The sequence below is a fragment of the Narcine bancroftii genome, chromosome 1 (assembly GCF_036971445.1).
Source record: "Narcine bancroftii isolate sNarBan1 chromosome 1, sNarBan1.hap1, whole genome shotgun sequence".
In the NCBI taxonomy this organism is placed as follows: domain Eukaryota; kingdom Metazoa; phylum Chordata; class Chondrichthyes; order Torpediniformes; family Narcinidae; genus Narcine; species Narcine bancroftii.
Window position 1 is genome coordinate 358468710 of NC_091469.1, and position 25898 is coordinate 358494607.

At 39.7% G+C, this 25898-nt stretch overlaps 1 protein-coding gene across 1 annotated transcript; it reads left to right on the forward strand.

The window, feature by feature from the left end:
• The first annotated feature begins 1481 nt into the window (after positions 1–1481).
• On the forward strand, positions 1482–24604 carry LOC138758195 (polycystin-1-like protein 1). The gene is made up of 7 exons (XM_069926815.1): positions 1482–1578; positions 1846–2014; positions 3614–3865; positions 5817–5949; positions 12910–13113; positions 20691–20875; positions 24583–24604. Exons 1-7 carry the CDS (start codon positions 1482–1484, stop codon positions 24602–24604), a joined length of 1062 nt encoding a protein of 353 aa, XP_069782916.1.
• The last annotated feature ends 1294 nt before the right edge of the window (positions 24605–25898 follow it).

The window sequence follows — 25898 nt, forward strand, 5'->3', positions numbered from 1 at the left end:
TAAACACAAGTTTTTGTCAGCTGGAATTTACAATGTCACAGTAAATGCATGGAATAGAGTGGGAGTGGCCTCAACCTATGTCACTGTAGCTGTACTCTACAGAATGCAGCGTATGAAATACCTCCATATCTCAACTATGTATTAAATAGCATTCATTTAGAAATGTCAATAATAATATGGTTGATGTAATAATTGGTCAGCTTCTCCTGCTTTGAATGTGAACTTAATAAGGTTGAAAATTTTTTTTTCATGGGTTTCTCCTGTAAAACATTTTCAGCTATATTTTGGCATGATTTTCAGAATTTCACTGTGAAATGACTAAAGCTGGCAAAGAAATCAATCCACAATGGAAAACTTGAGAAGCACAGACATCAGCATTTGAAAGTTTAGGCCTATTAATTTGATAGTGTAGCATTCCTTATTTCAGGGTGCACAGTTTTTTTCAGGTTACATTTGTCCTGGTAGGAAGTGCACTTGTAAATCTAAACCATATCAAAGTATGTGTTGGGGCACTTCTGAAACAACTGTGTGATTGACTCTAACAGCCTCTTACATAGATTTATATACGGCACAGAAACGGGCCATTTCGGCCCATGAACCCATGTCACACAATTTACACCCAATTAACCTACACCCCAGGTATGTTTCAAATGGTGGGAGGAAACTGGAACCCCCAGGGAAAACCCATGCAGACATGAGGAGAACGTACAAACTCCTTACAGACAGCATGGGATTCAAACCCTCATTCCGATCGCTACACCAACCATGCCTCTCCCTCATCAACACAGGGAGAAGTAGAGATGAACCAGCAATGTCTGTATCCAGTGAGCAAATAAAAGAAACTACTTAGGACTAAGACTCCACTGAGGTAAATCCTATTGTTTACCTTCCCTCTATACACAATCAATCCAGGGCCTGACTCATACCAAATTTCCGAATCTCTTGAAGTGCCAATTCCTAGACTGAGCCCCCAATCTCAAAACTTTCCTTTATAAACTGTTGATTTTTGTCCAGCAAAATTGTTCATCACTGCTATCCACCATTTTCCCCCAACCCTGATCTTACCTCACTGTGCATAGTTGCTCCCTGAGACGTAATCAGGCCTGAAATCTGTACTGTCCCCATTGGAGCTGAATGGATTGTTTGTCAGTGTTAACAGCAAACAGTTTATTTCAGAGCTAATAGTCAGTTTTCTCAGAATGCTGACATAAAAAGAAAAATAAATATTGACTTCATGATTGCTGAGATACTAAAGAAACCTGCCATTCTATATGAGATATTTTGACCAGCAATGCAGGTACTGGAGAATAACTACACACGCATTACATGTTCTAATTGAATCACAGTTGTTCTCAAGATTAGTACAGCTGCAAGATAGGTGCCAGAGATGGGCCACCTGTAGGTCCCTGTGATAGTGGCAAATCATTTCAGATCCTCATTGAGAAAAAGGTTTGTACAGTTCAGAATGATTCACAGCAACCATGAGAAACTGTAATGGACTGAAAAACAGCCAGCTGAGGGTGCCATGTGTGGCTAAATTCCCGAAGCAGGTGAATGTGGAACCAGACGGGCTCTGCTGTAGTGGTCCCAACAGTTCACTTGTCTGTGAACTTTGAATGGTCTGGATGACAACCAGACTGGTAAGTTATGTTGCCAGAGGAATGCTGCATCGCCAGGCAGTATCTTTGCAAAATTGACAAAGTGAACTCATGATTGAACATTTAAAACAAGTCCTGAATTGCATGTGTTCATTTTAATGTTAGATATTTCCTCAAATTAATGCTGGACAGTTGTTAGTATGAATTAGAGAATTAATTAAACACTCAACTTTAAATTGTTTTACAGCTGTTTCTATCTTTACAAACAAGACAATATATGCTACATATTCAGACATCGTGTTCACAGCTATAACTGCAGAAGATGACCCACTGCAATTTGTTTGGTATTTTGGAGACAAGCTACCAGTGAAAACTACATCACGCAGCATAACCACAAGATATTCAACTCCAGGGAAGTATGTATCAAACTACTTGGATTGTATTGCCCATCTGCCCCAAAATATACCACCTATGAATTCAGACTTTCAGGTAATATTGAAAGTTGAATTTTGGCCTTATCAGAGAAGGAAACAAGCCCCAAATTCTGCATTATGAGCCGCAGTTTGAGGGTCTTAAACTGTGCAGAAGTTTGCTGGATTTCTCATACAAATTATGACCTGTCAGAAAGTTTGCATTTCTTTAATGGAGGTTTAAGAAAAGCCAAGTTTGTCCATAAAGCATGGCAAAGCCCTCAAAACCAAAACATTACATTGTATGTTCCACTTATTAATCTTATTTGCAGGCCTTCACTCAGATACAAAGTTTTTCTTATTTAAAGCATAAGGAGGTGAATTTTCATTTTTATTTTTTATATTTTTGTAACATTTATAATGCTTTTTTTATTTATTAAGAAACTAACCATTGTAGATTAACATAATTGATAGGTGGTTCTGTTCAATTCTGCATGTTGGGCAACATTCGTAGAAAGAGAAATAGTTCAGATTGATGATCTTTCAATAAGATTTAAAATAATTTGTGTGAAGTTTTATGTAAATACGCATGTCAAGCAAAGTTCTGCACTGCTCATCCAGAGAAACAAGATCAAACACATTATCTGCTTTGAGAATTAAATTCAGTAAATCGGGAATGAAAAAAAATTGTTGTCAGTTCTAAAAATTAAAGCATGGATTGTTTTAAGAACCTATCTCATTTAGTCATTTCCTTCAAGGAAGGAATCTGCTACCTGTACTTGGTCTGATCTACATGTCAAACCCACCCAGATAGTTGATACTTCTTGAAAATCAAAACTATTGCAGATTTTGCAATAATTGAGCAGATTAGCATTTGCAGAAAGAGAAGCAGAGTTAACTTTTCAGTTTGAACACTTAACTTATTTCAGAATACTAAAATGCCCCTCAAGTTCAGCAATGATCAGGAATAACCAGTAAATCATGGCTTTCCAGGGATATCCACATGTGTAGAATAATAAATAAAAATAAACATGCAGGAAGTGAAGGAGAAGGAGATTTCTATGAAAGGTTGGAAGTCAGGAGTAATTAAATGACAGAAGGATTAATAGAGCAAAATAATAAGGACTGTAATGTGTCAAGAAATGAGAGTTGGACATGCAAACGTTCGAGCTGCCGCAGAATTATGACTGACAGCTATTGTCCATGTAAATGGGAGCAGTGTGTAGGATCCATTAATTCCAGGTGACTGTAAAAAGTCAAATGAAAAGATGATCTAAACTAATCCCAGTTGTCTGCACAAGGTCCAATTGCCTTGCCAATTAAAAAAAAGTTTAAACTTTTTTTTTGCAGTCTTGTTTTTGATACCCAAAACATGGCAAAACCATTCTGACATCCTATCCTATCCCTGTCTCTTATAATCTTATATTCCTCAACCTCCTTTGCATCAGGGAAAACTAACCCCACCACCATAATTTGATGGGCTCCAACCTATTTGCTCAAATGAAATCAGATAATTACATAATAAATATCAGATGACCACCACTTTGGGGCAGATATACTGTGTGACTGTAAATAAATGTAACTTAAACTGTTTTTGTGTTGTAGGTACAATGTGATAGTGAATGCATCAAACCAGATTAGTTCATTCACATCAAACATCTATCCAATAGCACTACAGCAAGCAGTTGAGCCAAATAGGCTTCGAATAAACAATCAAGATCTCGCCTCTGTTTTGTTAAACTCCAGTGTTGCTGTGGAAGTACGCATTAACTATGGCACCAATCTCTCTTATTTGTGGAATTTTGGTGATGGTGTTGTGAGACTTGGGAGCAGAAGAGAGTATCACTGTTATGAGAGGTAGGCAGATTCTGAGATGAGGTTAAAATCCCCTCATGCCCACATGTTCTTAAGTCCATCCTCTTTCTCTCAGTCTCTAGCTGGAAATTCCTGCTGCTGGTACATCAGTGGACAGCATTTGAATAAAAAAATACCATAGGGTATGATTCTTTTCCCCATCCATCCATCCCTCCATAAAAATGCTTACTTGGCTGATGTATGAAAAGGTCTGAGTCATAGAAGTAGAAAGACTTCATTTACAGAGCAGCAATAATTTTTTCAAGTTTCTTCAAGTTTATTATTTGTCCAACCTGTACAAATACAACAAAATGCAACTGTGTTTGCCTGGACCATGGACCATACACACAAACACATACAATACACAGCACAGAATAATTTTTGCAGTGAGGTCTGACATATATTTATATATTATATACATTAATGATCTAGATGATGGGGTGGTAAATTGGATTAGTAAATATGCAGACGATACTAAGATAAGTGGAATAGTGGATAATGAAGAAGGTTTTCAAGGATTGCAGAGGGATTTGGGCTGCTTAGAAAAGTGGGCTGAAAAATGGCAGATGGAATTTAATGCTGATAAGTGTGAGGTGCTTCATTTTGGTAAGAAGAATCAGAACAGGACATACGTGGTAAATGGGAGAGCATTGATGAATATAGAAGAGCAGAAAGATTTAGGAGTAACGGTACATCGTTCCCTGAAGGTAGAAACTCACGTGAATAGGGTGGTGAAGAAGGCTTTTAGTATGCTGGCCTTTATCAATCATTGCATGGAATATAGGAGTTGGGAGGTGATGTTGAGACTGTATAAGACGTTGGTGCGGCCTAATTTGGAGTTCTGTGTGCAGTTCTGGTCGCCTAATTATAGGAAGGATATAAACAGAGTGGAGAGAGTGCAGAGAAGGTTTACCAGAATGTTACCTGGGTTTAAGCATCTAGAGTATAGGGAGAGATTGGACAGATTAGGTCTTTATTCTTTGGCACGTAGAAGGTTGAGAGGGGATTTGATAGAAGTATTTAAGATTATGAGAGGGATAGACAGAGTGGATGTGGATAGACTATTTCCGTTAAGAGGAGGAAAGATTAAAACGAGGTCATGAGTTAAGAATGAAGGGGCAGAGGTTTAGAGGTAACATTACTCAGAGAGTGGTAGATGTGTGGAATGAGCTTCCGGGAGAAATAGTGGCGGCGGAGTCAATTGTATTATTTAAGAAAAGGTTGGACAGGTATATGGATGAGAAGAAGATGGAGGGTTATGGGCATTGTGCAGGGAGGTGGGACTAGAGAGGGGTGTTTGGTTCGGTGTGGACTAGAAGGGCCTAATGGCCTGTTTCCGTGCTGTAAATTGTTATGTTATGTTATACCAGCATCAGGAATTTTTGGTAAAAATTGGCATAAAAAAAAATGCAGGGAATTCAGCAAAAAGTTACAAATTAATCTCAAGACAATGTAAGCAGAATAGATAATTCCACAGGCTGTTTGAGAGTGAGATTGAATCTTCATATTCAAGTGTAACAATCCTTCATTCTTGCAAATCTTGAGTTTAAAAAAAAATTATTTAGATCCATAGATGTTGTGGTTTATTTTAATTCAGTCTACTCCTCTCACTGAAACTGAAGAACCTGCAGGCGCTGATCTCTACTCTGAAAGTCCTCTGAACATTCGAGCATTTGGAGGCACAAAGCAAATGTGAATTTTAGTTGTGACCTCACAAAATGTGTTCACTTTAATACTGTACCTCATATGCAAGAAGGAATCAAATTAAAGCAGTCTAAAATGTAAAATTTTCATTGTTGAACCTGGATTTACGTGTAATTATATCACAAGTTTGAAAGCTCTTCAAAAAGTATTTTTGTGGTGTTCTACCACACTCAAGCTTCATTTCAGAAATGTGTATTCTGTGACTGAGATGAAAATATTTATTATCACAACTTGATTTTTTTTCTTACAGGGAAGGAGAATTTACTGTTGAAGTGGTAATCTTTAACAATGTGAGCTCTGCTGTACTCTCTGGGCAGCTCTTTGTTATTTCTGAGATTTGCCAGCCTCCTCCAGTGAAGAGCTATGGGCCATCAAAAATAGAGGTACAGTGAGCTCTCAATTCCTCTTGACGATATCAGAATTAAAGCACATTTCTCGAATATCATCCACAAGTGAGTTTCCCATTACATTCCATAATATAGAATCATACAGGTGTAGCAGGCCAAGCGAGAAGGAGCCCGCGTTTAGCGCCATATGCGAACTAAAGAGCCCTCCACTTCTGCGTAGCGGGTCGCCTGCTGGAGTGACGTCGCGGACACGTCACTGGAAGTGGGCATTTCCAACGTGGCAACGTGGCGTATTCAAACATTAAAGTCAGTCTTGGTTTCTCCCTCGTACTGTGTGGACGTTTCTTTATTTGGTAGCGCTGCCGAAACAGTCGCTACAGTGGTGACCCCGACGGTTCCAACGTTTTGGAACCAGCATCAATCACAGCAAAATGCAGCAGCCGGCTGAATCCACAGTCAAAGTGCCTGTGGTGGGCGTGCATCTCCTGCCTTTCTGGACAAACCAGCCCAGCAACTGGCTACAGCTGGCTGAGTCCCAGTTTCACATCAGGGAATTGTTTCAGAGGACACCAAGTTCTGGCATGTCATCAGTGCCCTGGATGCCATCACAGCTGCCAAAGTAAGCTCCTTCATTGAAAATCCACTGATGGAGCGCAAGTATGAGCAGTTCCAACGGTTTCTCCTTGACACCCTAGAGCTCAGCTGGCATGAGCACCCCATTCAGATCGTCAACATGCAGAGCCTGGGTGACAGAAACCCCTCTGAACTAATGCATGAGATGGTGGCCCTGGCAGATGGGCATACAGACCGTTTCCTGTTTGAGGCCCTGTTTCTTTCAACTGCCAGAACACTATTCTTGGCAGTTTCGGACATGGATTTCAGCACCCCACACCTCGTAGCCAAGAAGGCAGACAGGCTGTTCCGCATGCCACAAAGAGCTCCTTCCATGTGCCATCGACACCACCACCCCAACCAACACAATGGAAGCACCAATGGTAGCCACGGCACAGCAGCAACACAACAGGCATACAGAGAAGAACAGTGAATACTGTTTCTATCACTGCCGAGGGGGCAGGAATGCCTGGTGGTGCACCCCCCTCCCCCTGTGCTCATACCCCACTGCCAAATCCAACATGGCAATGGGAAACGAGCAGGGTGGCCACCAATAGTGGCCTTGACGGTTGGCACTCAGAAAGGCCTACTCTACCTCAGAGACCAGAGGATGAAGAGGGACTGACTCATTGACACGGGTGTGGAAATCAGCCTCAGCCTGCCCATGGACTTTGAGGCAAGAAACAGCACCAAGGGCCTACCCCTGAAAGCGGCCAACAGGTCCTCCATCCCTAGCTACAGGACCTGTGTGGTCACCATCCACGTTGCAGATGCATTTTTCCATTGGGAGTGCACTATTGCAGCCGTGGGACAGGCACTACGCAGAGCGGATTTCCTACGAGCTCATGAACTGCTGGTAGACCTGACGAGATGCCAGTTAATGAATGCTACCATGTTCCAGACTTTCCCCTCACTCTGCGGCAATGTTCCTTCCTGCCGTTGGGAGTCCATGCCCTGGACTGAGACGAGTACACCTGCCTACTGGCCAAGTACCCAGCCTTATTGGCCCCGAACTTTCACAACTCCAACCCACCACATGGCATGGAGCACCAAGTAAAGAGCACCAGCATGAGCCTGGCATGTCCCACAGGACAAACTCCAACAAGCCAAGGCTGAGTTCACTGTCATGGAGAAGTTGGGGATTTTACGCTGTTCCAACAGCCAATGGGCCTCCCCACACCAGTAGAGCTCTGGCAGTTGGCATCCATGCAGTGACTACTGACATCTAAGCGAGGTGACGGTCCCGGACAGGTACCCAATCCCACATGTCCAGGATTTTGCCACAAGACTACAAAGTTACTGGGTATTCTCTAAGGTGGATCTAATAAAGGGGTACCAACGGAGCCCAGTACACCCCAGTAATGTTCAAAAGATGGCCATCATTACACCTTTCGGCCTCTTTGAATTCCTAAGAATGCCTTTCAGACTCAAAAACGCAGCCCAGACATTCCAGTGGCTAATGGTCTTGGTTGGAAGGGACCTCGACCATCTTTGTCCATCTAGATGACATCCTCATCACCAGCCCCGACGCCAGCACCCACAGGATGCACCTCACCTTCCTGTTCGACAGACTGCAGCAGTTCGGGCTCACAGTGAACCCAGCCAAATGCCAGTCCGGCTGACAAACAATAGGCTTTCCGGGACACCACAACTCCCCAGAGGGCACCACGCCACTGCTGAACAAGGTAGAGATGATTCAGAATTTCCCTAAGCTGAGCATAACCAAAAGACTGCACGAGTTCCTAGGGATGGTCAACTTCTACCAATGCTTCCTCCCGGGAGCAGCCACCCTCATGCAGCTACTGTTTGAACTTGTCAAGTTCAGTGACAAGACGCTGCAATGGACACTGAAGCCCATGGAGGCTTTCCATGCCACCAAGTCAGCACTGGTGAGGGCCATAGAACTGGCGCACCCAGACTTCACCTCTCCCCTGGCCCTCACAACGGATGCTTCAGCAGAGCAGTGGGCGCAGTGCTAGAGCAATAGATCGACAAATATTGGCGACCTCTCGCCTTCTTCATTAAGCATCTTTGAATACCAGAGCTCAAATACAGCACGTTCAAACGTGTATTGTTGGCCCTATACCTGGCGATACAACATTTCTGCTATATGCTAGAAGGGAGAGTGTTCACCACCTCTATGGACGACAAACCATTGACGTATGTGCTGAACAAGGTTTCAGACCTGTGGTCGGCAAGACAACAATGGCATCTCTCCTACATATTAGAGAATACCACAGATATCCACCACATCGCTGGCAAGGCCAAAGTAGTGGCCAACACGGTGTCCAGGCCCACGATCGCTGCAATCTCAGAGGACTCGGCATTGCTCAGTTTGCCAAGGACCGGAGAGAGGATGCAGACGTCCAGGTCATCACCAGCCTGAAGGTCAGTGATTTCTGCCCCCCACCTGGAGAACCATCCCTTCTGTGCATCATCTCCACTGGTTCCTCCAGGCCAATCCTACCCACGATCAGGCAATGGCAGGTTTTCAACCAGATCCACGATTTGCCTCACCCCTCCATAATGCCTGCTGTTGGACAAGTTCGTGTGGCATGAACTCTGCCGAGACGTGATCTTGTGGGCCAGAACTTCTTTACAGTGCCAGTGCACCAAGGTACACTGGCACACTAAAGCCCCCCTACTGACTTTCGAGCCAGCACAACATAGGTCCGAACATGTTCCACATTGACATCATCGGCCCCCTCCCAGTGAGTCAAGATATGAGATATCTGTTCATGACGATCGACAGATTCACCCACTGACCAGAGGCGATACCCATGACTACGTGCACACAGAGACATGTGCCCGGGCTTTCCTAGCCACCTGGGGCACAAGTTTTGGAATCCTAACCCACATCACATTGGACCAGAGAGCGCAGTTCACCTCCTCCCTCTTGTCTAACTTCACAAATTTTGCAGCAATGTGGTCCACCACACCCCGGCCTACCATTCCCAAGCAAACAGACTCGTCCACCACCACCTAAAGGCCGCCTTGAAAGCCTGACTTACTGGACCAAACTGGATGGATGAGCTCCCCTGGGTACTGCTCTGAAAGAAGACCTGCCAGCATCATCTGCAGAGATGGTGTACAGTGCACTTCTCGCCATTCCAAGGGACCTGCATTTCAAACCCCCAGCCCATAGCCCAGTGCTTTAGATGTCCTACGCAAGTTGAGAGTGCAAGCAGGTGAATGACTCCCATCACTGTCGCGAAACAGCTTGTCATCCAGCCATGTTCCAGCAGACCTGCAGTCCATCCACAGAGGACAACACGGAATGCCCCTTCTATGCCTGTACAAAGACCTCTTCAAGGTACTGCAGAGAGATGGTGTTGTGTTCACATTGGATATTGGTGGCTGACAGGACGGATTCACAGTTAACCACCTCAAAGTCGCGCACCTGGACTCTGAGCAGCCAGCCCTGGACCCCTGGATCAGACACAGAGGTAGACCACTCAGAGGCTGTAAGTCAGATGCTCAAAAAGCAGCGGTAATTCTGGGGGGGAATGGTGCAGCAGGCCAAGTGACTGCGTGGGTGAATGGGCTGAATCGCCGCAACAAATGACCATTCCAAAATGACGTGGGTCTCCCTTCACTGTCGAGAAGGAGCCCACGTTTAGTGCCACATGCGAACTAAGGAGCCCTCCACTTCTGCATAACGGACCACTGGCTGAGGAGTGGCACCGTGAGTTCAAGAAATCTTATCTGAAGAAGGATGTACTTGCTATGGAGGGAGTTCAGTGAAGTGTGACAAAGACAAACCAGTACACAGTAAATGATAGGGCACTGTGGAGTGTGGTAGAAAAGAGAGATCTGGGAATACAGATATATACTTCCTTGAAAGTTGCATCACAGGCAGATAAGGCCATAACAAGCTTTTGGCACATTGGCCTTCATAAATCAAAGTACTGGAGTTAGGATGTTATGTTCAAGTTGAAAAAGTTATTGGTGAGGCCAAATTTGGAGCATTGTGTGCAGATTTTGTCACCTACCTGCAAGAAATATATCAATAAGATTGAAAGAATGTAGAGAAATTTTACAAGGATGTTGCTGGGACTTGAAGAGCTGCATGACAATAAAAGTTTAATAGTTTCTCAACCAGGGTTCCATGGAACCCTAGAGTTCTGCAAGAGGTCGCAAGAGGTTCCATGAGAAGCAGTGTTAAATAGGCAAATGCATTTTTGAGTTATTTTTTAAATTTTGTATTCGTAATTTTACTATACATGGATGGCATATTGTTGGAAAATCTTTGGTTATTATGATAAAGGCTTCAACCTCTTATATTATTTAAAATGAAAACAGTGTGAGGTTTCATAAACAAGCAGTATAATATTTTTTGCATTGCCAATAAATTTGACAAAAAAGCGGGTACTTTTTTCCTTGTTATCTAAAAAATATATAATGTTTACCTCGTGAAGTATGATAAAAATATAAAAGAGATAGATATTAATAATGGTATATAATAATTTTTATGCAGGGTTCCCTGAGACATGAAAACTATTTCAACGGTTCCACAAGGGTAAAAATATTGATAAACGCTGGTTTAGGCTTTTATTCTCTGGAACGTCAGAGCACGAGGGGAGATTTGATATACAAAATTATGAAGGTTATCGATGGAGTAAATGCAAGCAGAATTTTTACACTGGTGTTTGGGTAAGGCAAGAACAAGAGGACATAGGTTAATAATAAAAGATGAAATGTTTTAGAGGATTATTAAGGGTGATGAGCTAATAGCAAAATTGAAGAGAAATTTGGATATAGACATGGAAGGCAGGGGTATGGAGGGCTGTGATCTGGGGCAGGTCAATAGGACTAATCATTAAAAAAATTGGTTTGGACGAGATGGGCCATAGGGTCTGTTTCTGTGATGTAGTGTTCTGTGGTTCCATAATTATACTGGAGCAGGCAAATTTAACAGCAATCGTCAAAATAATACAGGCTGTGAAAACAGTAGGTCTATGTGTTGAACATAGAACAACAGATCAACACGTGGACATCTTAAGAGTTGGCACAAGAGCAAATACCATATTCTATGTTTTATCATTTGAAAATCTTGCTTTTTCTTTTCTTTTTCAATATTTTTATTGGTTTTATCAAATAAATAATCCATAGGTACATAACAATAAAATAAAGTATTAACAAATCTTGTATAACAATATAAATAGTACTGAGACCCATGTTACATTAAAAATAAAGATAAAAAAGAAAAACACTATACTAAATATCTAATTCAATTCCTTCTTTTCAGAGTTACTGACTAACACAAACAGTCCACTAGCAATAATAAAAAAAGGAAGGTAAACATTGGGTTCAAAAACCAAAAACTAGTTAATCTTACAAATTCTGAAAGTAATTAAGAAAAGAACCCCATAAAGAAACAATGTTAAGATTCATTTCAGTAGTGGAACATCGAATTTTTTCCAAAGTCTTAAAATTATTTAATTTTGAAGCTCCCTGAAGACCTGGAACCAACTATTATCGGGAAAATTTAGAATTTTCAATCTAATTATAAAGGGGTGGTATCTACACTTTATGAATTATTTTTAAGATCTAGGGATAGTTCCCTGGACAGAATTTAAAAAACAAAACTATTGGAACCAAATTTTCAACAGTCATTTTCTGAAACTATGTAGAATTCTATTCTGAAACGAGTGCATTCATCCTCTCTTTGTGCTAGACACTCATTATTACAGTTTAAAGTAGTACACCGGGCCCACTGTTCCTAAGTCCAATTGGCTAAATTCTACTTTAATCTTTCTTACATATGTGATAAATGTATAACTGAAGAAGGTACACTGTATCATATATTCTGGTTATGTCCTTCTCTTTCCAATTTTTGGGAAGGGGTATTTTGTACCTTGTCTTTAGTTCTTAATATTGATTTATCTCAAAATCCTTTTCTTGCCCCTTTTGAAATAAGTGGGCCATCTGGTTTAAATCTGACTGCTTCACAATCCCATGTAGTTGCCTTCACCTCCATAAAGATTTTAATAAGATGCTGTCCCTCTCACTCATAATCAATGGTTGTCCGATATGAAAATGTTCATTTTAAGACAAATTTTATTTGTTTTACGATTATTTTGGGACAGTTGTTCATTGAACCTTGAATGTATTGCCCAAATAATGTTTGGGAAAAGAATGGTAAAATGTCCATCCTCACTTAGTTAAGACAGTCACTTGAAAAGTCCATCTACCATCAGTTATTAATATTTTTACAAGTTTTATGTTGTATATTTTAAAAATAAGATGATCTTCTCAATGTGGATTATGGTTTAAGTTAAGAAAGTAATTTGTATGACTTCTGTGTGGCTCCTATCACATCTGATAATGTAAATACACCAATTAACTGTCATCAATCTGAAAAAGAAATCAACTTTCCTACAGGTTAGAAGATACCAGTCTTTCAAGCTTGGAGTTACATTTGAGAGTGAGTTTGTCTGTAATATCTCGAGAGGTATACACTACAGTTGGTCCTTTTTCAAATCGGATGGTTCACTGGTCACACTGACAGAGGTTGATGTTAATAAACAACTAATAATTGTCCCAGGCTATCTGCTGGATTACGGAATTTATGTTGCAATTGCCAGGGTAAGAAATATCTGAAAAATAATGAGCTTACTTTGTCATGATGATAATTCTTCTAATTTAGTAGCAACTATTTCAGTGTTTGTGTTAAAGTTGCATGTTACCTGTTTTGGTGAAGTTTGTCAATATTAGGAAATGTTTTGAATAGGTGGTTGGGAAAATCCTGGTAGATACTTAATAATGTGAAGGACATGATAGTTCTTTGGGATTTAAAGTGAAGCACAAAACTGTAAAAGAAAGTATTTGATATTAAGATGTTGAGCATGAAGAAATTATATGTGCTGAGATGATTTAACAGAGTGTTTCATTAACAAACTTCATTTATCTCAGCTTTTTAAATTTTAAATGTTTAAAAATGTACTTGAGGTTAAAGATGCTTCACCTAGCAGTTATCACAGAGTCAGAAGTTCTGAATTTGTCCCATTCAGGGACTTGACACCAAATCTAGGTCGACCATCCCATGCCGAATTGACACATTAAATTGCAGGCTTATTTCTTCTCTCAAGTGAGTTGAAAATAAATCATACACTCAGGAGTTTGCAGATGTTGGAATGTGAACCTAAACACGCTCTGCTTGAGATACTCAGTTGGTCAAGCAGCATCAGTGCAGAAAAAGAATGATTAATGTTTTGAGCTGAAATCCTTTATTAAGATTGGACAAATGTAGGAGACCCCATTGTAAAGATGACAGGGAAAGAGAACATCTACTGCATTCACTGCTCCCAAAGTAACCTTCTGTACGTTGGTGAGACCAAACACACTTATTTTAAATATTTTTTTATTTTTCATTCTGTGAACCATATCAATCAAAATATATATAAATGTTTCTCATTAAATATACACAATGGCATTTTCTCCCTTTTTCCCCCCTACCTTCTCTCTCCCCTTCCCACCCCACTTCAAATCCAATAAATATTCAATATATAAAATACAATAAAACCGTTAAACAATGTCATCACACAATGAAAAATAAACAAGAAAAATGTGTGATCTATTTTTACACACTGGATCAAGTCATTTTGTCTTCTTGTCATTTTAGGGGGTGGAAGTCTGAGGCAAGCTCTCTCTGTAAGGTCTGAGGCAAGCCCTCTCAAGCCCTCATGTTCCATGTATGGTTCCCAAATTTGTTCAAATAATGTGTCTTTATTTTCTAAATTATATGTTATTTTTTCCAATGGAATACATTTATTCATTTCCAAATACCATTGCTGTATTCTCAGGCTCTCTTCCGATTTCCAAGTTGACATTATACATTTTTTTGCTACTGCTAAGGCTATCATAATAAATCTTTTTTGCGCTTTATCCAATTTGAGGCGTAATTCCTTACTTCTTATATTACTTAGAAGAAAGATTCTGGATTTTTTGGTATGTTGTTTTTTGTGATTTTATTTAATATGTGATTTAGATCTTCCCAAACATTTTCACTTTTGTACATGCCCAAATTGCATGTACTGTTGTTCCCATTTCCTTCTTACAGCAAAAACATCTATCTGATAATGTTGGATCCCATTTTTTTTAACTTTTGGGGTGTGATATATAACCTGTATATCCAATTATACTGTATCATTTGTAACCTTGTGTTTATTATATTCTTCATAGTTCCAGAACATAACTTTTCCCATGTTTCATTTTTATCTTTATGTTTAAATCCTTTTCCCACTTTTGTTTAGGTTTATACCTTATTTAATCCTTTTCCTTATCTTGCATTTTAATGTACATGTTCGTTATAAATCTTTTAATTATCATTGTGTCTGTAATTACATATTCAAAGCTGCTTCCTTCTGGTAACCTCAGCCTGCTTCCCAATTTGTCCTTTAAGTAGGTTTTCAGTTGGTGGTATGCAAACATTGTACCATGAGTTATTCCATATTTTTACTTCAATTGTTCAAATGTTAATAAATTATTTCCCAAAAAACAATTTTCTATTCTTTTGATTTCTTTTCTCTCCCATTCTCTAAAGGAAAGGTTATCTATTGTAAAAGGGATTAGCGGATTTTGCGTCAATAGTAATTTTAGTATTTGGTCATTCATTTTTTTTCCTTTCAAGGTGAATCTTCTTCCATATATTGAGTAAATGATGTAGTACTGGTGAGCTTTTATATTGTACCAGCTTTTCATGCCACTTATAAAGTATATGTTCCGGTACCTTCTCCCCTATTTTATCTAGTTCTATCTTAGTCCAGTCTGGTTTTTCCCTCGTCTTGTAAAAATCTGATAAATACCTTAATTGTGCGGCTCTAAAATAATTTTTAAAGTTTGGTAACTGCAAACCACCTTGGTTGTACCTCTCTGTAAATTTATCTAATGCTATATCCTCAGTTTCCCACCTTTCCACAAGAATTTCCTTATTATTCTCTTTAGTTCATTAAAGAATTTCTCTGTTAAGGGAATTGGTAATGATTGAAATAAGTATTATATCCTTGGGAAGACATTCATTTTAATGCAATTTACCCTCCCTATCAATGTTAATATTCTTTCCAATGTTCTAAGTCTGCCTGCAATTTCTTTATTAGTGGCTGATAATTTAATTTGTACAGGTGGCTTAAGTTATTATCTAATCTAATACCTAGGTATTGGATTGCTTGTGTTTGCCATTTAAATGGTGATTCTTTTTAAAATTCTGTATAATCCGCATTACTCATTGGCATCACTTCACTTTTCTTTGTGTTGATCTTGTATCCCAATATTTCTCCATACTCCTTCAATTTTATATGTAATTCTTTTATTGATATTTCTGGTTCTGTTAAGTATACTATGATGTCATCTGCAAATAAACTCATTTTATACTCCTTCTCCTTTATTTTTATCCCTTTTATTTTATTTTCTGTTCTTATCAGTTCTGCCAATGATTCTATTGCTAAAGTGAACAGTGAGGGGGATAATGGACATCCCTGCCTAGTTGACCTACTTAATTTAAGTTGGTTCAATACATATCCATTTACTGTCACCTTCGCCAATGGTCCCTTATATAATGCTTTAATCCAATTAATATATTTCTCTGGTAGGTTGAACCTCTGTTGTACTTTGAATAAATAATTCCATTCTACCCTGTCAAAGGCTTTCTCTGCGACTAAAGCAACCACCACTGTTAGCATCTTATTTCCTTGCACTGCATAGATTAAGTAAGTGAACTTACAGATATTGTCCGTTGTTCGTCTTTACTTAATAAATCCAGTTTGATCTTGTTTTACTATTTTTGGTACACAATCAGCCAATCTGTTTGCTAATAATTTCACTATTATCTTATAATCTGAATTAAGTAGAGATATTGGTCTATATGATGCTGGTGTTAGTGGATCCTGCCCCGTCTTTGGTATTACTGTAATTATTGCTGTCTTACATGAATCTGGCAAGTTTTGTGTTTCTTCTGTCTGGTTCATTACTTCCAGGAGAGGAGGAATTAATAACTCTATGAATGTTTTATAGAATTCTATTGGGAATCCATCCTCTCCAGGCGTTTTATTGTTCGGCAGTTTTTTTAATATCTCTTGAACTTCCTCTATTTCAAATGGTCTTATCAGTTTGTTTTGTTCTTCTTCTTGCAATTTCGGCAGTTCAATTTTAGCTAAAAACTCTTCTATTTTATCATCTTTCCCCTCGTTCTCAGTTTGGTATAATTATTCATAAAATTCTTTAAAGTTCTCATTAATCTCTATTGGGTTATATGTAATTTGTTTGTCCTTTTTCCTTGATGCCAATACAGTTCTTTTGGCTTGTTCTGTTTTAAGTTGCCTGGTTAATATTTTATGTATTTTTTCTCCTAGTTCATAATACTTTTGCTTTATTTTCATTATGTTCTTCTCCACCTTGTACATTTGTAATGTTTCGTATTTTATTTTTTTGTCCGCTAATTCTCCCCTTTTTGTTATATCATCCCTTTTTACTTGTTCATTTTCTGTACTTACTATCTCCCTTTCCAACTGCACTATTTTTTGATTGTAGTCTTTTTTTAATCTTAGTTACATAACTATTATCTCTCCTCTAATGAAGGCTTTCATTGCATCCCATGATATAAATTTGTCTTTCACTCATTCTGTATTTATTTCAAAGCATGTTTTAATTTGGCATTCAATAAACTCTCTAAATTCATGCCTTTTAAGTAGCATGGAGTTTAACCTCCATGTATATGTTCTTGGTGGGATGTCCTGCAGTTCTATTGCTAATAACAGGGGTGAATGATCAGATAATAATCTAGCTTTATATTCAGTTTTCCTAACTCTCCCTTGAATATGGGCCGAAAACAAAAACATATCAATCCTTGAGTATGTTTTATGCCTACTTGAATAATATGAGTATTCCTTCTCTCTTGGGTGCTGCCTCCTCCATATATCCATGTTTCATTTCCTGCATTGATTTAACCATAAATTTGGCCACTTTATTCTTTTTGCTAGTCTTTTGTCCAGTTTTATCCAACATTTGTCCAAATTAAGGTTAAATCCCCTCCCATCAGTATATTTCCTTGTGTATCTACAATCTTCAAAAAAAATATCTTGCATAAACTTTTGATCCTCTTCATTAGGTGCATATATATTGAGCAAATTCCAAAATTCTGAATATATCTGACACTTTATCATTACATACCTCCCTGCTGGATCTATTATTTCCTCCTCTATTTTGATCGGTACATTTTTATTAATTAATATGGCTACACCTCTAGCTTTTGAATTATATGATGCTGCTGCTACGTGCCCTACCCAGTATCTCTTTAATTTGTTATGTTCCACTTCAGTTAAATGCGTTTCCTGCACAAATGCTATATCTATTTTTTCTTTTTTCAGTAAATTTAATAGCCTCTTCCTTTTAATTTGGTTATGTATTCCATTAATGTTTATAGTCACATAGTTCAACATGGCCATCTCATATTCTGTTTACACCTCATTTCCACTTCCTCACCACCACCATCCCCCTTTTCCCCATTTTCATCTCTCAGTTTTCCCTTTTTAAACTCAATGTATGACAGCACATTTAAAACATAAAATACTCTAACAACTCCCACATCCAATATTCCCTTAACCCCAAATATCCCTTCCCTCTCTGAGTTACCCCTTATCCCTTGCCGGGCAACCACAACTCCCCTTTCCATTTGGATTGCGAACCTGCTCTCTCCCTCAACCCCCCCCCCCCCAGAAAACACTTTTTTTTAACATATAACAAAGTTATATGTTGATGTGTCTGTGGTTTCGGAGCTAGTGTTCTGTGTGCCCTTTCTATTTCCATTCCTTCCTGCATTTCTGTCGTTCCCAGGACCTTTGGGATCCATTCTTTTATAAATTCCTTCATATCTGTGCCTTCTTCATCTTCCTTTAGGCCCTCTATTTTTATGTTGTTTCACCTACTAAAATTTTCCAACATGTCAATTTTCTGAGCTAACAACTCTTGTGACTCTTTAATTTTTTAAATCACTTTCTTCCAATTTTCTTCTTGTCATTTACTTCCATTTCTACAGCCATTTCTCATTTTTCCACATTTTCTACTCTTTTCCCTATTTCTGTCATGACTAGCTCTAATCTTTCCACTTTATCTTCTGTTCTTTTCATTTTTCTTTTAATGCTCTCAATTGTTCTTGAGAAAAGGCTTTATCTATATTCTGTCCATCTGTTTTACCTTCTATTTCTCTGTGAAGATCTTGGTCTTCTTCTTCATCTTCTTCTGTGTCTGTACCTGTATTTGTGTCTTCTTTGTATTTGTGTCTCTTCTGACTTTCCTGTTGAGTTGCTTGTCTCACTTTGTCGGGCCTCTTCTTGCTTGGCCTCTTGCTGTTGGTCCTCTTCTTCTGAGCTACTCATCTGAGCTTCCTGCTGCTGCTCTTCTTTCCTTTCACTCCCTCTCCTGCCACTTTCCTCTTCTTCCAGCTGAGAGCCCTGGTGTCGGGCATCCCTCAACTGGTCGCGCTGTGATTGCCCGCTCCTTGGCTGAGACCCCTCCCGTCGGTGTTCTCCTTCTCCTTAGTTTGCACACTGCGCACTTTTGTTTGGCTCAGAGAGCCATTTTTGCAGTCCAGCAGTCAGGGGGGTGGGAGGTGGGGTGGGTACCAAACACAGACTCGTGAACTATTTCACAGAGCATGTGCAGTCTGTCTGCAATGGCCATCCAAAGTTCTCAGTTGCATGCCACTTCAACTCCCATTCGCACACCAACCTGTCTGTCCTAGGCCTTCTCCACTGCTGGAGAGAGCCCAATGTAAACTAGCGGAACGGCACCTCATATTCTACCTGGGAAGTCTATGTTAGAACATAGAATTTTCTAATTCCAGATAATGAACCCCCTCTCTCTTCTTCTGTACTCTTGCTCTTAACCATCCCCAGTTTCTTTTTCTGTCTCACGTCAACCCAGCCTCTTACCCATTATATTCCCCACTCCCTTTGTTTCCATCTCCCTCCACTCCCATTGATTCTTCCACTCTCTTCCTCAACTCATGGTTCCATCTGAACTCACTATTCTCACCTTCTTATCAAATTCCTACTCAGGCAGCCTCTGCCTTCTAATCACTTATTCCACTCTGTATGACTCATCTTCCTTCACCTGACTCCTTTGTTTTTTTTTGCCTTTCTCTCCCTTTGCCTGCTAACTACCAATTTGTTGCCTCTGTTTGTCGTGTTTCACTTCCACCTGGTTTACCTTTCCCATATTGAGCCCCTCCCATCCTGTCCTCGACACAATAGCTTTTCCTACATTTACCCAGTCTCAATAAAACATCCACCTTTCTTTTTCTCCCACTGATGCTGCTCGACTTGTTGAGTTTCTCCTGTAGATAATGTTTAGAAAAGATGCCATGTTGCTTTTCTGAAGACCAGCAAAGGTTGTTGCTCTGATGCTCTGGTCAATTTTTAATCTTCAGCTGACAATATTAAACTAATGGGCTCTATTACTTTTCTGTTTGTGGGATTTTGTCGTTTGCAAATTGGCAACTTCTTTTCCAAAATTATAACACTGACTTCTTTCAAAGATTAGGCATTCAACACTTTAAGGTTCGCAGAAAAGAAGTTGAATGGATCTGTACAAACCTTTTTATGATTGTTTTCAACAAGATATGTGAAGGTTGATTAAAATTAATCAACCTCACATAGCAAACAGATGTTCCCATATTTCTGTATCTGCTCTCTCAGTTCAAGCAAAAGTCCACAGTAAACTCTTAATTAAGCAATCAAAAGAGTTGGTTTTCAATGCTGCAATAATTTAATAAATTATAAGCATCAATTATTTGAAATGGATTAACAGTTATTATACTGGCATTTTAAAAATTATATTGGTTTAGAGAAACAAATGAATGTGGGGTTCCTCTTTCCCGTCCACCAATTATGCAGGCCGAGTGTGATTTAATGTCACATTTGAAGCAGAAATTCAGTCAATGTGCTACTTTTTCAGCTTTACTTCAGTTTGAGTTAATAAACTTAACTTGGATAAGAATAATAAAAAGAAAAGGGAGTTTGAATTTAACTTTGTTATTATTTACTGAAATTATGATGATTTAAAAAAGGAAGAAGAAATTTACATGGAATTTATATCAATTTTGCAGAAGAATAGAGTTTTGCATGTAACTTACAGCTCACAAATGATCTAAATTTGCTTCCCAAATACAGGTTCAAATTATTGGGAGTGTGGTTTATAACAATTACACTGTAACTGTTGAGATCCTCACAACCCCACCAGTGAGTATGATTTCAGGTGGTACACAGCTCTTCATAAATGACAAGCAAGACTCCATAATCAGTTTGAATGGTTCACAATCGTATGATCCAGATTATCCAAGTACAACAGACCTAAGGTGAGTCAAAATGGGAGCAAATCTCTATATCCAGTCAAATAGCAAAACAGGAGACTGCAAGATATTGTTAACACTGGACTCTTCAATGGATCGCTTACTGGAAAAGATGATGCAGTTGAATTATTGTTAACTATTTTTCTCAGTGCTAGACACTCCATCTTTCACTGTTCTAAATAGCCTGCACTACTTAATGTGTTGTAACACAACCTCCTGGACTGTTTATTTATTTCTTTATTTGTTACTATTGCACAATTTAGTTTTCTTAATCAATACGTTGAGGAACCGACTCGGGACGGTGTAATATGGATCTCCTGTTAGGGAATGAGATAGGTCAGGTGTCTGAGGTTAATGTTGGAGAACAAATTGGGTCTAGTGATCACAACTCTATTAGTTTTAGGGTAAAGCAAAGAAGGGCCTAAAGTTGAGTTTCTGGATTGGAGAAAAGCAAATTTTGAAGGAATAAGAATGGATTTGGGGAGTATTGAGTGGGACATGATTTTTTCAGGAAAGGATGTAAATAAAAAATGGAGAATATTCAAAGAAGAAATTTTGAGAGTACAGAGTAGATATGTCCCAGTGAGGATCAAAGGAAAGGCTGGAAGTCATAGGGAGCCTTGGTTTTCGAGGAATATTAGAAATTTGGTTAGGAGAAAGAGGGAGGTGTACAAGAGGTATAAACAGCAGGGTGATGAGAAATTGAAAGAGGACTACAAGGAGTGTAGAAAAAACCTTAAGAAAGAAATTAGAAAGGCCAAAAAGAGACATGAAGAGGCTTTGGCAGGCAGAGTAAGAATAAATCCAAAGGGTTTCTATAGGTACATTAAAAGTAAAAGATTAGTGAGGGATAAAATTGGACCCCTTGTCGATAGGGAGGGTAGGCTATGAGAGAAGTCAGAAGAGATGGGGGAAATTTAAATGATTTATTTTCCTCGGTATTCACTAGGAAAAAAAATATTGTACCAGTTGAAATAAATAAAAATAGTGGGGAGGTCATGAATCATTTAAGGATAACCGAGGAGGTAGTGATGGCATTGTTAAAAAAGATAAAGATGGACAAATCTCCGGGTCCAGACAAAGTATTCCCAAGGACACTCAGGGAGGCTAGTGTACAGATAGTGGTGCCATTAACAGAGATATTTAGGATGTCACTGATCACGGGGGTAGTGCCAGAGGATTGGAGGGTGGATCATGATGTTCCACCGTTTAAGAAAGGGTCCAAATGTAAGCCTAGAAATTATAGACCTGTGAGTCTGACGTCTGTGGTGGGTAAGTTGATGGAAAGTGTTCTGAGGGATGGCATTTACAAATATTTGGATCAACAAGGATTGATAGGTAATAGGCAGCATGGTTTTGTCAGGGGGAGATCAAGCTTAACAAACCTTATAGAGTTTTTCGAGGGGGTTACGAAAAAGATTGATGAAGGGAAGGCTGTGGATATTGTCTATTTAGATTTTAGTAAAGCTTTTGACAAAGTTCCCCACAGGAGGTTAGGTAAAAAGGTGGAGGCATTAGATATAAATAAGGAAGTAGGGAAATGGATTCAGCAATGGTTGGATGGGAGGTGTCAGAGAGTAGTGGTAGAAAATTGTTTGTCAAATTGGAGGCCGGTGACTAGTGGAGTTCCTCAGGGATCGGTCCTGGGTCCACTATTGTTTGATACATATATTAACGATCTGGAAGAAGGGGTGGTGAATTGGATAAGTAAGTTTGCAGATGATACAAAGATTGGTGGTGTTGTGGACAGTGAGGTAGATACCCGTAGATTAAAAGGTGATTTAGGAAGGCTGGAGGTGTGGGCTGAGAAATGGCTGATGGAATTTAATACAGATAAATATGAGGTGCTACATTTTGGAAAGGCAAATTTAAATAGGTCATATACATTGAATGGTAGACAATTGAGGAGTGCAGAGCAACAAAGCGATTTAGGAGTTATGGTAAATAGTACCCTCAAAGTTGATACTCAGGTAGATAGAGTGGTGAAGAAGGCATTTGGAATGTTGGCCTTCATAAATCGGAGTATTGAATTCAAGAGTTGGGATGTTATGATGAAATTGTACAAAGCATTGTTGAGGCCAAATTTGGAATAGTATGTGCAGTTTTGGTCATCAAATTATAGGAAGGATATAAACAAAATATAGAGAGTGCAGAGAAGGTTCACGAGAATATTGACAGGATGTCAGGGTTTGAGTTACAGAGAAAGGTTGAGCAGCCTGGGGCTTTTTTCTCTGGAGCGTAGAAGATTGAGGGGGGATTTGATGGAGGTGTTCAAGATTTTAAAAGGGACAGAGAGAGTCAATGTGGATAGACTTTTTCAGTTAAGAGTGGGGGATATTCAAACCAGAAGCCATGGTTTGAGATTGAAAGGGGATAATTATAAGGGGAACATGAGGGGAAATTTCTTCACGCAAAGGGTGGTTGGGATGTGGAATGGGTTTCCAGCGGAGGTGGTCGAAGCAGGAACGTTATTTACATTTAAGGAAAGATTGGATAATTACATGGAGGGGAGAGGATTGGAGGGGTATGGACCAGGTGCTGGTCAGTGGGACTAGGAGGGTGGGGATTTGTTCCGGCATGGACAAGTAGGGCCAAATTGGCCTGTTTTGTGCTGTATATGGTTATATGGTAATACTACCTGCTATATGAATTGACATGGTTGGATTCCACGCAAAATGAAGCATTTTACTGTTTCTTAGAACTCATTGCCAATAAATAATTCAATACAATTCAAGATCTCTTACTGGTGTGGAGAAAATAAATAGGATTTGTCAAAAAAGGATACAACAAATAATCCTTTGCAGGAGAAAGGGGCGTCAAGATGACTGAAGGAATTGGTTTTGGTGATGAGAAGTGTATGGAATTTTAAGCTGAGCATATGTTTAATTAAAATAAAAATGTGGATGTTTAGTTCAGCCAATATAAACATAGCTTTGTGATTGGATAGAGTGAAAGTGACAATGCAATAGATGTGCGACGTGGCAAATGAGGATTTTGTTGGTGGTGATTTGACAGATAAGCTTCAACAAAGACAGTTAGCATTTTGAGTAAATTGAGGAGATGGTTTTCCATCCGACAACAGTGTAGTGAAAAATGGAATCAGAAATGGCCTTGCTAGCAACTAGATCTCTGAAGCCTGTTACTCCCAGATTGTGTTTACTAGCACTTTGTTTCCTATGTATATAAGTACTTTTTCTTTCACCTTATTCTTCAATTTATGTGGGATGGGTTTAGGTTACAGAGATTGGTTTCAAAATGTTTGTAACTTCAATGCTTACACAGTCCTCCTCCCAATGGATATAGTTGATATGAATGTGAGTCAAAGTTTGTACCCTCTGGGCCGATGTCAAGGCCACTAGCGTTATCAGCTTATGGGACAGGTGACTTAAATCCAAATTGGAAGTTGGTGACAATAGCCTTAAATAGTCCAAAACAATCTTTACGTCCTAAATGTCCTTATATCGAGGTACTGGAGGACACAAGTGGAACACTCCTTTCATAAATATTTGATCAGGTGGTGATTAACTCTCTCGTGCTCAGAGTCCTGGAGCATCCAGAAAACAGCCAGTGCACTCTTTGCTGTATTCACCACGCTGTAGCTGGCCCCCTGCATATAAAACATATTGGTTAGAAAACTCAGTATGCCTCTGATAGAGGCTGACTGTTCATTCAGTCTGATTTGGGCACAGTATTTTTTCCATTTCCCCACATAGCAAGCATTTTGTCTCTGAATAGACTTTCTCCAAGATGCCCTCAGGATGTTCAGAGTTCTAGGCTGCAGAGTGTTTATGTCGATCCTTGCTCTCCGATCCTGCAACCTAACAGACTTAAGTGAGACAATGGATGAGATATCTTTGACACTGGTGGGATTAGCAGACCTCTGCTTTTTGTGAATATCAACAGACTCCCCACCATAAGCCAAAGGTACGGGGAACCAACATTGGGAAGGCCAATTAGGAACTACCAGCAATCTCGAGGCACAGTCTTCCTGTATCTTATTCCGGGACTTTGCCACCAAGGTGAACGGGGGTGGGGGGGGGGGGTGGAATGCATAAAAAGTTATATTTTGACCAGTCAATGTGTCAATGGCCTCCGCATGGGGATCCAGCAGCCAGGTCCCAAACCTTTGAACCTGGGCATTGAGCCTGGATGCAAACAAATCTATCTCCAGCTTGCCAAAGGTGTCTGCTAGCCGTTTAAAATATTTCTTACTCAGAGTCCACTCAGCGCTATCATTGAATTTCCTGGACATCAAGTCCACCTGTACGTTGATCCGACCCAGCAGGTAGACAGCAGTAACTCAAATGCTCCTCTGAATACACCAGCGCCAAGTCTCAATGGCTAACTTGTTACAGGAAGGAGATTTAAGACCTCCCATTTTATTGAAGTAGGCCACAGCTGAAGTGTTATCTAACCTCAGCAGTACATGAATGTCAGCTTCCATCGCACAGAAAGACTTTAGTACTAGAAACCCCACTAGCATTTTGAAATAATTAATGCCTGATTTAGAGGCCTCCCTGAGCTCTCTGTCCACCCATCTGCCTCCAGCAGAGACCTTTAGGTTTGTGGCTCCCCAACCTTCGCCACTGGCATCTGACCTGATCTCCAGGTCCACCTTTCTAAGCTTGATCCTCGCGTAAGCCCACGAGATATAGTCGATCCACCATGCCAGGTTGGATCTGGCCTCACTTGTTAGCCTCATGGGCCTGTCAAAATGTCCCCTAGCTGCCTTAAGAGCAGATATTTTGTCCCTTTCCAGGAACCTATAATTTAGCGGACCATATTTTACCGCCGGGAAAGCCGCCACCAGTTTTCCAATCAACCTGGCCACCTTTCTTATGGAGAGACGACACTCTGACATGAGCCCTTTGCAAGCTGTCCTGATCTCTGCCACTCTATCCTCTGGCAGGGTAAGTCTCATGTCTTCTGTATCAATAATGAAGCCGAGGAATTTTAACCACTTGGTCGACACCAATACTAATTTCTCAGGATGTATGAGAAACCCCACATGGCTTAATAAACTCGAGGT

What these genes read in the sequence shown, in the direction of transcription:
- LOC138758195 (XM_069926815.1), top strand. Translation starts at nt 1,482, where the DNA reads ATGAGAAACTGTAATGGACTGAAAAACAGCCAGCTGAGGGTGCCATGT. An exon ending in GGAACCAGACGGGCTCTGCT is followed by an intron (nt 1,579 to 1,845) that starts GTAGTGGTCCCA and finishes ATTGTTTTACAG; the next exon opens with CTGTTTCTATCTTTACAAAC. An exon ending in AGATATTCAACTCCAGGGAA is followed by an intron (nt 2,015 to 3,613) that starts GTATGTATCAAA and finishes TTTGTGTTGTAG; the next exon opens with GTACAATGTGATAGTGAATG.